The sequence below is a fragment of the Nicotiana tabacum genome, chromosome 16 (assembly GCF_000715075.1).
Source record: "Nicotiana tabacum cultivar K326 chromosome 16, ASM71507v2, whole genome shotgun sequence".
Lineage (NCBI taxonomy): Eukaryota > Viridiplantae > Streptophyta > Magnoliopsida > Solanales > Solanaceae > Nicotiana > Nicotiana tabacum.
In genome coordinates this window covers 151,908,311-151,923,787 of record NC_134095.1, presented here as the reverse complement: position 1 = coordinate 151,923,787, position 15,477 = coordinate 151,908,311, and the positions used below count along the sequence as shown (strand labels likewise).

Sequence of the window (15,477 nt, the reverse complement as noted above, 5' to 3'; positions counted from 1 at the left end):
GCGGCTGACATGGAAGACTGGATGGATCTTCCACCAGGATGGAGTTTTCACCTGGTATATGGACTTCCCAATGTGTTTTTCGATGGGCAGGGGCCCAATGTATTTTTGTTGCAGGCGAGGGTCATGGATCCTCTCTGCAAACAAGTATCGTTTTGGGATGCATAGCATTACTTTGTCCCTTGTTTGATGTTGGGCAAAGCAAAGATTTTGTTCGGTGAATCTTTTTGCCCGCTCTTGGGTTTTGACGAGATAGCTCTGCACTATCCCCATGTTGCGCTCCCATTCGCTCGAGAAGTTGGCAGCTCGAGGAGATTTCGGCATGGTTGATGCATTCATCGTTTGCGGGAGAAGCGGTTGTTGTCCGGTAACAATTTCAAAAGGGCTTTTGTTTGTATGATGGCTCTTTTGAGAATTGAAACACAGTTGAGCAGCATCCAAGAGCTTCACCCAATGCTTCTGTGATCCGGTTGCAAAGTTGCGGAAATATTCCTCCAGCATGTCATCGAACCGGTCTGTCTAGCCATCCGATAGTGGATGGATGTCTGAGTTGTGACTCAATATTGACCCAAAACACCTGAAGAGATGGGTCCAAAAGTTGTTAGTGAAGCGTGAGTCGCGCCTACTAACAATGTCTTTGGGCAGGCCCCAATGTTTGACAATGTGCGAGAAGAAGAGTCGAGTTGTATCTTCTGCTGATGCGTTTTGCGGGGCTGCTATGAAGGTTGCATAGTTTGAAAACTGATCTATGACAACCATGATGGATGCAAGATTACCAACTTGGGGTAATCCCGTGATGAATCTGAGGGAAACACTTTCCCATGGTCTCTGAGGGACATGTAATGGCTGCAAGAGTCCCGTCTGTGATGAGTGATCCGACTTGTCCTTGTGGCTTGGCTGACAAGTCTTCACACGCTGAGGAGCGTCACCAGTCTTTTGAGGCCGATGACATGATGGTTGATTGTTGCTGCGAAGAGTAGCCGGAACCAAGGGTTCATGTCTGTTGACTACCTTCTCCAATTGCATGGCTGGGATGTTTCCCGCGGCCATCTTTATGGGAAAGCATGGTATACTGCAGGGCTTGGCCCTGTTTTCCCCCAATATCAGGAGCATGTTGGCATATGGCACTGGTATGGTGTTGGTCTGCCTCATGAACTCCAACCTCACTACCATGTCGAAGTCATCTATGATTGCGATACGCAGGTCGATGCTTCCTTTGTATGGGCCAAGTTTCACTGGGACATTTGTAGCTGTTCCAGCCAATGTCTGGGGTGGCGAGTTGATGGCCTTGACGCGGCCTTTGCTCTTTTGCACAATAAGATCCAGACACTCTACTTGAGTTGAAGACAAGTAGTTGTGGGTAGCACTCGTGTCTATCAATGCGTGAAGGGGCTTGCCGTTCACTTTCAATTCGACGAACATTAGGGTCCTCGCTTGTTTAGGAGGCCTCTCGTCCATCTTTTCCTTCCCTTTCTTGGTGATTGGGACTGCGATTTTCTTAGGAGAACATGCACTGGTCCCCGCTAAGGCATGTGGGATAAAGCCAACAATTGCATTGAAGGCGCCTACCTGGTTTGATTCTGATGCGTCTGACTCATCCTCGTCAGTCTGATGAGCATTGACCTTTATGTTTGGGCATTCATTGTTCCAATGTGCCCCGCCACAATGACGGCATTCTGAGGGAGGATTTCTCCCCTGATTGTTGTTGATGGATGCAACATTGTTGCTGCTGGAGGGAGGAGTCTTAGTTTTGGATGCACTCCGATCTCCCCCACTTTTGCTTGGGCCACCATTGCTGGGATGGTTCCCGTTGTATCCCACTCGGACAGACGGCTGGGGCCTGTCGTTCTGAGTTCCCAAATGATAATCGCCAAGGCATTCTGCAGCTTGAATGGCCTTGGGCAGGGTGTCTACCCGTTGTCTCTGTAGTTCCATACGGGCATGAGGTTTCAAACCTTCTATGAATGCGAAAAGCTTGTCTTTGTCCCCCATGTCGCGTATGTTTAGCATGAGTGCGGAGAATTCGCGCACGTACTCCCGCACTGATTTTGTGTGGCGGAGGTCCCGTAGCTTTCTCCTTGCATTGTATTCCACATTTTCGGGGAAGAACTGCAGGCGTATGGCTACCTTCAATTCATCCCATGTCTGGAGAGTATCTTCACCGGCCTTGATGGCTTCGTATTTGACCCGCCACCAAAGTTTGGCATCGCCCTGAAGATACATGGCAGCAGTCGCTACCTTTTTGGATTCTTCCAAATGGCCCACGGCATCAAAGTATTGTTCGATATCGAAGATGAAGTTTTCCACTTCTTTAGCATCCCGGGATCCGTTGTATGGCTTTGGATTCGGTATCTTAAGCTTTTGTTGAATGGGGGTGAGATTTGCTGCACCCCTGATGTGGTTGTCGCCTCCTCGAAGAAGGCTCTGTAGGGTAGCATTGACAACATTGAACTTGCCTGTCAAGTAGTCTATGGTTTGTTGCATGGCAGTTAGTCTGTCTGCCTCTTGTTGCTGATGGGCTAAATCGTCGGCACGCTCCTGTTGGAGGTCCTCAAATTTGCCATGAATATTGGCAGTTTCGATGGCTGCCGTTTGTCGGTCATCGTTAGAGTCACGACTGATGTTTGCAATGTCATTTTCTGCGTGCCGCATTCGGCGGTCCAGGTCGTCCAACCTTTGCACTACGTTGTTGTTTTCATCAGGCACCGTATCCAGGATGGGTTGTAATCGGTCAACCGTCTCTTCTAGGGATGCTAGGCGCTCCCCATGATTCACCATGGTCAGAAATGGTGATGATGACAAATGTGTTCTCTCGTCCGATGTCGAGCCTAGTCTCTGATACCAACTGTTATGCAACGCCTTCCTGATGTTCTTTGGAAGGGAAACGTAAGGCTAAGCAACCGATGTCAGTGCGGTTGTTGTCTGCCAATGAGGTCCCTCCCCCCCTCCCGCACGCTAGACTAGATTGTCAGTGTCGTGCGGGAAAACCAATGTCACGAGCAATTGCGAAAGCTGAGAGAGAATTGGGTTTTGCATGATGATGATGATTTTATTGATGAATGAAATGCTGATTACAAAAGATGCGGTGTCGAGAGGGAGAGACACCAGTACAGAAAATTGATTGCTGAAAATGTTTGATTGTCTAATAATGCTTAAAAAAAATAAACCAACATTACATGACTAGTCCTAATAAAGCTATGGAAGCACACTGAATGAAAATGATGTAACCTAGCCTATAATTACAATGAAAAGGACTTAGTTTATTACAATGTAGAACTAAGTCTGATGGCAGCAACTTTGTCTTGCGGGTCAGGGTCTGCGCGCGCGTTGCTGTGGGTGCGCGCGACACTTGCTGTGTTGGCCTGAGGCTGGGCGCTGGTGCTTCTGGAATGGGCCTACAGCTGGGCGCTGGCAAGGCATTAGGATCTGTTGTCATTGGCCAGCCACTGGGCGCTGGCGAGAGGCATCGGTGGGGCGACAGAGGTGCATGCGCGCTTGTCACTTGGCGCAGCCAAGACCGCGGGGACGACCATGGCGCTTGGCATTGTGAGGCTTACTAGGCCGCCATGGGGAGCGTCCAAGGGGTTATGGGGCGTGTCTGGAAAGCAGCCCATGACATTAGTCATGTAATTAATAGTACATATTATATATACTTATTTTAGTATGACTTATATAGTACTTTTAGATTATGTTCATTTTTGTTATGGCTTATTAATTAGCAATATTTATTTTATGCGATTTTCTTATCTTTGTTATTGAATATTTAGTACAATGCTATGACCCATCTCATGTTATTGCGTTATTTTCTTGAAAAATACATTATATAGTTGTTCCTACTAGGACTAAAAAATTATTGGAGCACAAGTTACATATTTTGTGCTATGAAGACTTTACTGGGAAAAATCTGAAAACCCAAAAAATCGAGAAAAATCAAAATTGAAAAACTTGACTTTGTTGGTTTGATTTGTTTTATAGATTTAAAAATCTGACACCATTGATTTAGTTTGGTAATTAAAAAATTCGAACCAATCCGACCTATGTACACCGGGATTATAAATTTGAAACACCCTACCTTCTCGTTCTAAAACTTATGTTGAGCTTCGTCTTAACTTAGAGTATGTTTGGTTGAACTTGTAAAATCTACTACTTATTTTTAAAAATACTTTTTATGTAAAATATAGTTATAGTAGCATGTCAACAAAATGTAATAAAATTTGAATGAATCATCCTCATTTTAAAATATATCTTTCAAATATTATGATGGGTTGTGCCCGTGAAGTAGAAGGAAGAAAGTGACGAAGAAACGTTACGGATAGTCACATACAAATAATGGAGGAAAAGAGTAAAAGAAGGAATAATCTTTTTGATGGAATTAAAACTTTACACATAGACTCAAAGAAGGTGAAGATAACACCAATTTCTTAGGGTTAATTAGCTCAACAATTAAAGCATTAAAGATCTTTATCGAACTGTTTAAATTGGGTATTAAAATGAGATATTACATTTATATATATATATATATATATATATATATATATATATATATATATATATATATATATATATATATATTGATAATGATGATGATGTGAGTTGAGCTAAATGAATTTATTTTATTTTAGATATATGGTGATGATATGAGTTGAGCTAAATGAAAGGTATAAGAAGTTAGGCTGACCCTAACTTGTTTAGGACTGAGACGTAGTTGTTATTGTTAATAACGTAATTACGCATTCAAGACTTGTGGAAGATCCAACTTCCATTATGGAAATGTTTCTAAATCTAGCTATTTTTGGTTTGTGATGAGCGCAAAAGACTCATATTAAAAAATAAAGTTCCTGCAACTGCAAGTCAAGTATAGTATAATTGATGTGGCAATCCTACCGTGATTAGAAATAGTTATCAATTAATTTATTCTTGAGAGATGAGAGCAATTAAAATCCAATAATTTGTTCTATATAATGTCCTAAAAAGCAAATACATAAAGTGATCTAAACTTTTGAACTGAGATTAAAGAGATTTACAAAAGGAAGAAAATGAAAAGATCAGGAACAGACTGGGTTTGCATCACAAGAGTAACTCCGAATAGTACTAGACTTAATTGCATTTGTGGAATTGCATCTCCATCTAATATAGAAATATGATTAAAGCTGTCTAATAAAATACTCCCTCCGGTCCATAATAAGTAACTTTTTGGATGTTTTCACACATATTATGAAATCTACCTTTTAACATTAATTATCAATGAAATTGACCATATTAACCTTTACTATCTCTTCACATAAACACCCTTAACACATACTCCAACATTACTTACTCCAAGGGCAATGTAGGAAAAAAATTAATTTATTCTTGAAATCTGAAAAATCACTTATTTTTGACCACAAGAAAAAGACCAAAAAATCACTTATTTTGGACCGAAGGGAATAATGTGCAAATAGGTATGAAATACACTCTAAAAGTGTGACGTGATCTTGCAAATTACTGAGTGATGCGCTTGGGCGGATTTACATTGGGTGAAGCGGTTTCACGTGATACCGCTTAATCGAAAAAATTAATTAAATTTATGTGTCAAGATAATATCTGAACATTTAAAATCGGTGAAATAATATTGAGTGACACCATTCGACAAACAGGGACTCTCTAGTGCACTGGTTAAGATTGTGTTTCGTTTTCTAATTACCTTATATTGCCATTACTTACTATGCTTTTTTCATCCTTTTCTATCGGAAACAGTTTCTCTGTCCATCCAGGACAGGGGTAAGACTACGTACATCCTATACTCTCATATCCCATTAGATTATGCTGGGTTGTTATTGTTGTTGTTGTATTGGACTGGTCACCCCTCTGTAATATACTATCCTAGCTTGAAAATAAACATATCTTGCTAAGTTCATCTTTACTTATTTGTGATAAAGATAGTTTTTTTTTAGCCTTTTTTTCCTGATATATTCTTTCACATTTTTGTCTTTCTTTTTTGAACATTAAAATGATAATTACATCAATGCATTTAAATTGTTTTTTATTTATACAATATTGCAATGATTTGTTTATGTGTTCATTTATTTAAACGTGATATCGCTTACTAAAAGTAGTGCGCAACGCACCAAAGATTAACTTAATAATGATCAAGAAGAAAACATAGACATGAGATTTTATGTGAAGAGAGAAAAGTGAATAACAGTGTCAGTTGGTTTAGAAACTTGTGAAAGTCTATAACTTCTCTACTCATAGGAGTAGTTATGTATCACAACAAGAGTTAATCTGAATACTAGACTTATTGACTTTGTGGAATTTCATCTCCTTTTAAGGTTGACTATTACAGAAATATGATAAATTAGTTAAAATATGGCTTAACTTGAAAACCGTTATGATGTCTTTGTCTTAGCCTTTTGAAAATCGTTATGCTATCCTTATCGTTGCGTTTATTTAATTTTGAGAATAAGGCTGTCTTTGTCTTTGTCTCTGCCTTTAGAAAATAGGAACTTAATTTGAATTTCTCTTGCCTCGTCCGATGGGGCACATACAGTTCACTTTCGTTGACAAAGAATCAACTTGTACCAAGTAAAGAGTTGTTAAATGCAGGTATATTTTTATGATGGAAGGTATATTTTACTAAAGGTACGAAATACACTTTAAAAAAATGCAAAAAATGTGTTATCTTGCAAAATACAGTGATGCACCGCACCAAATATTAACTTAAAAATGATCAAGAAGAAAACGGGGCATTTGTATCTATACCCGTTTTTTGAGTCACGTTTTAACTTGTGCCCGCTTTGCAAAAAAAATTACAAACGTACCCACTTTTTTGCGCAACTTCAGCATACGGGGCTGAAGTAGCAAAGGCAATTACGCAAAACTTCAACATTCTAGTAGACGGAACTGAAGTAGCAAGTGTGCTGAAGTTTTTGTTTGTAATTGCTGAACTTAAGCATAGTAGCTGAAGTTTTGTTTTCTATTTGCTGAAGTTTTTGTTTGTAATTGCACTAATAAGCTGAAGTTTTTTTGTCCTGGATTCATTAGTTTTGTCATTAAGCTTTTTCAAAAATTTCAGCAGAAGATGCTGAAGTTATTTAGTTCATTTGTAAAAACTTCAGCACTAAATAAGTTGAAGCTTTTTTGTCCTTAATAAGCTTTTTCAAAAACTTCAGCAGAAGATGTTGAAGTTTTTTTGTCCTAGATTCATTAGTTTTGTCATAAAACTTTTTCAAAAACTTCACCAGAAAATGCTAAAGTTATTTAGTTCATTTGTAAAAAATTTAGCACTATATAAGCTGAAGTTTTTGAAAAAGCTTTCTAACATACTAGATAAATAATCAGATTGCCAACAGTATCTAAATCATAAATTTTGGAAACAATAAACGTGAAAAGAACAGAATTATCATTGTCTACTAACTTACATACGTGGAAATATTCACAAATTATTGTCTACTAACTTATGTAATTATTTATAATTTATTTTTAAATAATCTGATAAACATATTTATGGCAATCATCCCATGAACTGAAGTTTTATAGCAGCACCAACAACAGAAGAAGAAAACGAAGGAGGAGAAGGACGAGGAGAAAGGGGGCTGAAGTTGTTTAAAAAGTGAGTACAAGTTAAAAAAATTTTAAAAAATGGGTATAGGTTAAATGGGGGCGATCAAATAGGGCGCCCCGTGCAATTTTTACGAAGAAAACATAGACTTTTATTAAATTAAATTAAATTTTGCGTACAAAGAGAAAATTAAATTAGTCTATAACAATATAAATTGATGAACTTTGATTGGTTAGAACAAGAACATACTTGTACACGATGATAAAGGTCACCGCGGACTTGTTCTTGCCTAGATTATGCAACCAAACTTACAATAAACAGCTTCAGTTTAGTCAACTTGGTCTTTTTCCTTCTTTTTGTTGTTAATTTATTCTCTTCACTGCTTCTGTCTATATATCTCATTCTCCAGCTTTCTTCAAATATCTTCAATATTCAACAATACAATATCAATTGAAAACCACCAGCTTTCTTCCAATAGACAGACCTCTTTTTCCAGCTCTGACTAAAGAGAAAACCAAGACACCTGAAGATGGTTGATGCCATTGTATCATTTGCTGTTCAAAAACTGGGCGATTTCCTCATACAAGAAGTTGCCCTGTTTAGAAGTCTGAGAGAGGATGTGCAGTGGCTGAGAAATGAGCTGCTCTTCATGCAATCTTTCCTCAAAGATGCAGAACAAAAGCAAAATGAAGATCAAAAAGTTGAACAATGGGTGTTTGAGATCAACTCTATTGCTAATGACGCTGTCGCTATACTCGAGACTTACACCTTCGAGTCTGATAAAGGTAGTGACCCTGGATTTGCTAGCCATCTGATGGCTTGCGCCTGCATATGTACGAAGGAGACCAAATTCTACAAAGTCGGCAAGGAGATCCAATCACTGAAGCAGCGAGTCATGGATATCTCTCGCAAAAGGGAGACATATGGTATTAGAGACATCAACGATGCAGGAGAAAGGTCACGTAATCAGTCCGCCATGGTTAGATCATTGAGGAGAACTACGTCCTATATAGATGACGATCATATTTTTGCTGGCTTTCAGGATGTTGTAGAAAGCTTGCTAGCTGAACTTCTCAAAGAAGAGCCTCGTCGAAGTGTCATCTCCATTTATGGTATGGGTGGTTTAGGCAAGACCACTCTTGCAAGAAACCTCTACAACTCTCCTACTGTAGTCTCTAGCTTCCAAACACGCACTTGGATATGTGTTTCTCAAGAGTACAGCACCATGGATCTCCTTAGGAATATCATAAAATCCATCCAAGGTCGCACAAAGGAAAGTCTGGATTTGTTGGAAAAGATGACAGAGACGGATCTAGAAATTCACCTTCGTGACCTCTTGAAAGTTCGCAAATATCTTGTGGTGGTTGATGATGTATGGCAGAGAGAGGCATGGGAAAGTTTGAAAAGAGCCTTCCCAGATAGCAAGAAAGGAAGCAGGGTGATTATTACCACACGCAAAGAGGATGTTGCTAAAAGAGCAGATGACAAAGGTTTTGTCTATAAACTTCGTTTCCTTAGCGAAGAAGAAAGTTGGGACCTCTTTTGCAGGAAACTACTTGATGTTCAGGCAATGGTCCCAGCAATGGGAAGGTTAGCTAAAGATATGGTGGACAAGTGTGGAGGCTTACCTCTTGCAATTGTTGTATTAAGCGGGCTACTTTCTCATAAAAAGGGGCGAGAAGAATGGCAAAAGGTGAAGGACCACCTTTGGCAGCATATGAAAGATGACTCCATTGAAATCTCATATATACTCTCATTGAGCTACAACGATTTGTCAACTTCGCTCAAGCAGTGTTTTCTTTACTTTGGTATTTTTCCAGAAGATAGTATGGTCGGTGTTGAAAAGATAATGTGGTTGTGGATGGCCGAAGGATTCATACCAAGAGGAGAAGAAAGAATGGAGGATGTTGCTGAACGCTTCCTAAATGAGCTTATAAGACGAAGCTTGATTCAAGTCGTAGATACATTTTGGGAAAAAGTTATTAAATGCAAGATCCATGATCTAGTTCGGGATCTTGCCGTGCAAAAGGCATTGGAGGTGAAGTTTTTTGACATTTGCGATCAAAGAAATCACTCCATATCCAGCTGTATCAGACATGTCATTCATGGTCAAACACAAAGGTATCTCTCACTTGATTTCCCCAACTTGATATTAAGGTCAATTATGTTTCTAGATCGAGATTTTGGTAAGCTGGATCTTTTAAAGTTTCGTAATGTGTTCCAACATTTATATGTGTTGAACTTGGATCTGACGATTTGTCATGGCAGTAAACTACCTGATGCCATTGGAAGTTTGTACCACCTCAAGTTCTTAAGCTTGATAGGTCCCGATCAGATTAATCTCCCCTCCTCCATTGGCAATCTCAAGAATTTACAGACACTCATCAATCACTATGATGATGGAAGTGGTTCAAAAGCCTGCGGCTCACTACCTCCCGAGACATCTAACCTAATTAAGCTGAGACATTTAATTGCTTTCTATTCCCAACCTCTGCAACTTAGCAAACTCACTAATCTTCAAGTTCTTAAATACATTTGTTGTGATCAGTGGAAAGATTTTGACCCTGTTGGTTTAGTCAATCTTGGAGAATTAGACATGCGTAATATTAAGAAATCTTACTCCCTAAATAACATTAGCAGCTTGAAAAACCTTAGCACTCTCATATTGGGTTGTGCAAGTGGTGAATCATTCCCAGCCCTTGAATATCTTACTACTTGTCAAAATCTACACGAATTGTGGTTAGATGGGAGAATAGAAATACTGCCTCAGTTTCCAAACTCCATCACAATGGTGGTCCTTTTGTATTCGAAACTCATGGAAGATCCGATGCCTATGCTGGGAATGTTGCCAAACCTAAGGAATCTCGATCTAGTAGAAGCTTATGAAGGAAAAGAAATAACTTGCAAAGGTAACAGCTTCAGTCAACTGGAGTTCCTTCGTCTTGATAGTCTTTGGAACCTAGAAAGATGGCAATTAGCCACAAATGCTATGCCTCTGATTAAAGGCTTTGGTATCCATGACTGTCCAAAGCTGAAGGAGATTCCCAAGAGAATGAAAGATGTTGCTATCCTGGAGAGGTTGAAGTCAATTCCTGTTGAGGTATATTTTATTTATAAATTAATTCTTATCTATAATGACCATTAAATTTAATGAATAAAACTGATCCAACAAGATGTTTTGTTTGACATTTTTATAAACATTTAACTTGTATACCCATGACAATTTAAAGAATTTTCATATTATCAACTTAATAAAATATCAACTATAAGTAATTGTTTATAAATAAATTAATTATGACCGAGACTGTGTTTGGTATGACAGAAGTCATTTTCCTAGAAAATATTTTCTGGTGGCTGGTTGGTGAATGCAAAATATTTTTTGTATATATTAAAAATTAATAATAATAATATTATCAAATTGAAAAGTGTTCTAATGAAATTTTTATGTGCTAATTAAGACTAATGAAAATGTCTAAGTAGTCAGAGCAACCAATATGAAGGTAAAATTTAAGATAGTTTTACAGAGAAAGTCATTTTCTCCATTTCGTTGGAAAATGTTCCGATAGGCAAACACTAGAAAATGACTCCTAGTGAAAAACGTTTCATGAAAAAGCGGCCCGAGTTTTATTGGAAACCTTTTTTTTTTTGGTAATCAGTTTTATCGGCAAACTATTATTCGGTTGACACTTGCTACTATCATGAAGATTATAATTAGTCATTTTAGGTAATTCATAATTTTTTGTGTATTTTCCCCACTTGCGGGATTATACTGGGTTTGTTGTTGTTGTTATATAATTTTTTTGTATTTTCTTGAATACTAATTATGAATATTATATAGTTTTGGATTTAGGCGAAATAGGAGAAGCAGCTGTTAAGGAAAAATAAAAAGGCAAATGCGGACTTGATACAATGGTTATAAAAAAAGGAAGGGAAAAAAAAAAGGAAGATGCGGAATTTCTGCCAAGCACTTTGAGACATTTGCAGTTGGATTTTAAAAGTACTAATCACAGTTGTCTACCACTTTACAGAGTATTTTAGCACTGTCAGTTAGAGCTTTTTTTGGTTTCCCACTCCGTGTCCGATATCCGTATTGGGGCTCGACTAAATTTGGATTCACGCCGGGAAGTCCCATAGTGAAAGTAAAGAACTCTCTAACAAAGGCGACTCCATACAGAGGCTCACACCCGAGACCTCTGTTTAAGGATGAATGAGTACTTACCACTACACCACAACCCTTGTTAGTTTGTCAATTAGAGCTTATCTCAACTTCTCTGTTTAGTTTCTTTTGAGTGTTTGAAATTGGTTTGAAGACAATTGTTTTTCGGATTGTACTCGAAAAACTATTTTCTATTGTTTTAATTGTTCAACTATTATCTTGCTTATTTACATTTAAGGCAAGGCTTTCTGTAATATATTTCAACATCTGTATATTCTGGAGTTAGAGAACATCTATTTTGCCAACATATTTGAACTCTCATCCTCAGTTGACGGACTCAAAAGCCTACAAGTCACAAACATGCTTGATCCAGATATTGCTCAAGCAGATTAGCTTGATTAATTTGATTACAACAACAACAAACATACCTAGTATTATCCCATACAGTGGGGTCTGGGGAAGGTAGTGTGTACGTAGACCTTACCCCTACCTTGTGAGGAAAGGGAGGTTGTTTTCAATAGACCCTCGGCTCAGGAAAGCATAAGCACTACAATAATGAAAATATAGACAAGAAGGGACAATCAAAAAGCCATATAAAAGCAGAATAAAAACAAGATATTAAGGTAATCAACAATGAAAGAAAACAACGGTTAGTCATAAAAACCTACTGCCCACAGAAAGCGAGACTACGTGCCAGCTTGATTAATTTGATTAACTTAAGAGATTAAATTTAGCTACTCGATATGGAGAAACTCTGCAAGTCGGCAAACTCACAAATTGACAAACTCCTAAATACATTCGATATGATCAGAGGAAAAATGTTAATGGTGTTGGTTTGGTCAATCCTCAAGAACTAGTTGTGGAAGTATTTGGAAATCTTACTCCTTAAATACCGTTAGCAATTTTCACTTAGTACTCTTATGCTATGTTGTAAATCTTGGGAATTATTTCCAACCCCTGAACCACTTTCTTCTTTTCAATACCAAACTAGTAAAAGGAAAAGCTCTACATCTAAGCTATAAAAAACCAGCCTAGTTGGATGGAGAATATCATCCTCCTACAAAAGGGGAAACATTTCAGCATTTCTGAACATAACATTTAGATCATAAGTTCACATTTAGAGTTGCAACCAATCAACTTCATTTTTTTAATTAATTCAAGTAATAGAAAAGCACAATGCACATTACCTAAAGTATTGGCTAACACAAGGTTCCCTCAATTATGCTTTTCTTAGTTGTTCTCAACCAATTCCTTAGAATTTCTCCATATTTAATCCATAGTTCAATCATCAATAGATCAATTTCATCATAATAACTATTACCCAAGGTTGCCCATATCAATTAGACACCGAAGAGTGTGGCCCAGTGGTTAATGAAGTGATTGTAAACTTTGAAGACTAGAGTTCAAATCTTAGCAGAGACAAAAATACTAGGGTACAGTACTTCTTCTTTGTTCAGTCTTTCCATAAAGAATTTAACTTATATACAATTGAAAGTGTAAAAACTTTTTCACTATCAAATGTACTAATAGTGTAGAAATTTTCTTGCATTGTCTGTGCTCTTTGATAAATATATGTGCAGAAGAACTAGGGTATATTATCAATTAGTTTCCTTTTTCATTTTTCACTTTTCTACAGGATTTGAGGGGAGCCTTGAAACAACAGTAAAGTTGTATCTGTGTGACCTATAAGTAATGGGTTCGAGCCGTAGAAGCAGCCACTAATGTTTGCATTAGGGTAGGCTATCTATATCACACCCCTTAGGGTGCGGCCCTTCTCCGGATCCACGGGATGCCTGTGCACTAGGTCCATAATTTACAGAACTTTCTACCCCTTTTCAGCTGGCAAATCCCATTCTTCTACAAAATGTCGTAACTATGTTGACAACTACCAAAACACAGAAGAACTCATTCCTGAGAGGGGACATGAATTAAGGAACTAAATTACCCCCCCCCCCCCCCTAAGAATAACATGATCAGAGTACTATTAGTGATTTCAATTTTTAACAGCTAAAAAATTGATTAGAATGTATTAACAGAACAGTTTGACTTTGTGAATAGGAATGGAGGTACCTTTTTTGAAGAATTACGAGGAAGATTAGCTGAAGAAGAACAGTAAATGTCTTGGAAACTTCCTTTCATTTTCTTCAAATGGAAAAATAAAGAGTTTAGACTTTATTACTTTTCAAATTCGGAAGGTTATTGGGTTCATAGGAGGATGACGGCGGAAGAGGGTGGCGTTGAAGGAAGCGGAGGGAGTTCTTCAGCTTCTGCTTCAGAGATGGAGAAAGGATCGTTATATCTTCCATTGGAGTTGAGATTGAGATTTGAGACTGAAATTGAAGGGTTTACATTATGTTTGTAGAGAAATGCAAAAACGAAGGGAAGATGGGGAGGAAATTTTATGTAGCTATACATCGAAATTTTTCTTTCTGTTCTGAAATTGCAAAATGTTTTCATAATTTATGATTATTAATTGTAACATACACCACTGTTTATCGCCATTTGAAGTTAATGAAACATATTAAACAACGAAATTTTACATACTATAGCTAAATAATGCACCCTATTTATTATAAATCAAAACACTTTTGAAAATAATATAATTTATAGTCACTTTTTATATTTTATAGTAAAGTACAAATATATACAACCGATCACTTAACTTTTTGCCCAACCCTCCCTCGTCTTCCTCAATTCTATGTATTTATAAATACAATCACGCGAATAAATGAAATACATCACAATAGCAACAAAATTGTAGCTACCGCCGGTAACTATAGTATTGTAGCTATAGCACGTTAATAGTCACTTAACTATAGTAGTTTCTGAAAATTCTTCTATTAACAATGCTCTCTTCAATCCATTTTAGGTGATTTTTTGGCATTTTTCACACATATTAATGAATTCACCTTTTAGCATTAATTAACAAACTTACCATGTTGTACGGAGCAGAGTGTTGGTCAATCAAGAACTCTCATGTTCAGAAGATGAAGGTAGCGGAAATGGTGTTGATACCCAATTTTTTCCTGTACAGTTTTATATGCAAAACACTTTCAAAATAGCATATGTATGCATATATAAGTATTTACAAATATTTTTATTATTTTTCTTAATTTTAAAGGCTTTTAAAATCAATTTTATTGTCTTATTTTATCAAGAAAAATCCAATAAGTGTCCAAAATTATTATTTTTGGGGATTCACTTGTTGAATTCTCATATTTATGCTAAACTACAGCTTAGATAATTTTTGCATGGTTTTACAAATTTATTTAGTATTTTTAAAGCTAAATTACATATAATTGCAATATTAGCCTATTTTAGATTTAATTGCGTTTATAATTACAAAATTGATTCCAGTATTTTTAATTTAATATTTATATGTTATAAATCATTTTAGTACTTTCAATTTATTTCCAGAATTTAATTTGCTATTTTTATAAAATAAAAGGGAAAATGGCTATTTAAAATCTAGTCAGATTTTATTTCAATTGTAGTCCAAATTCTACCCCAATCAAACTCAATTAAACCCCAACTCAATTCCTAAAATTACCCGCCCCTGACCCAATTAAATCCAACCTTCCCGGCTCCTCTTTTAATCCAGGCCGTTGATCGAAATGATCAACGACCGCATTCTCTCCTTTCCTTTTTTAATTCACCAACACCTGCCAACCCTAACCATTTTCCACCTACCAGCCGCCTATGAACCCCCCCCCCCTCCATTCTCTCAAACACTCTCGAACCTTCTCAGAACCCTAGCCGCCTCTTACCGCTTCCACCCTGAAAG

At 37.4% G+C, this 15,477-nt stretch overlaps 1 protein-coding gene across 1 annotated transcript; it reads left to right on the top strand.

The window, feature by feature from the left end:
* The first annotated feature begins 8,066 nt into the window (after positions 1 to 8,066).
* On the top strand, positions 8,067 to 12,132 carry LOC107803634 (disease resistance protein RPP13-like). The gene is made up of 2 exons (XM_016627400.2): positions 8,067 to 10,637; positions 11,376 to 12,132. Exons 1-2 carry the CDS (start codon positions 8,067 to 8,069, stop codon positions 11,385 to 11,387), a joined length of 2,583 nt encoding a protein of 860 aa, XP_016482886.2. The 3' UTR covers positions 11,388 to 12,132.
* Positions 12,133 to 15,477: the final 3,345 nt, after the last annotated feature.

Bases quoted from the DNA above. Each gene is read 5' to 3' on its own strand.
- LOC107803634 (XM_016627400.2), top strand. From the start codon at position 8,067: ATGGTTGATGCCATTGTATCATTTGCTGTTCAAAAACTGGGCGATTTC.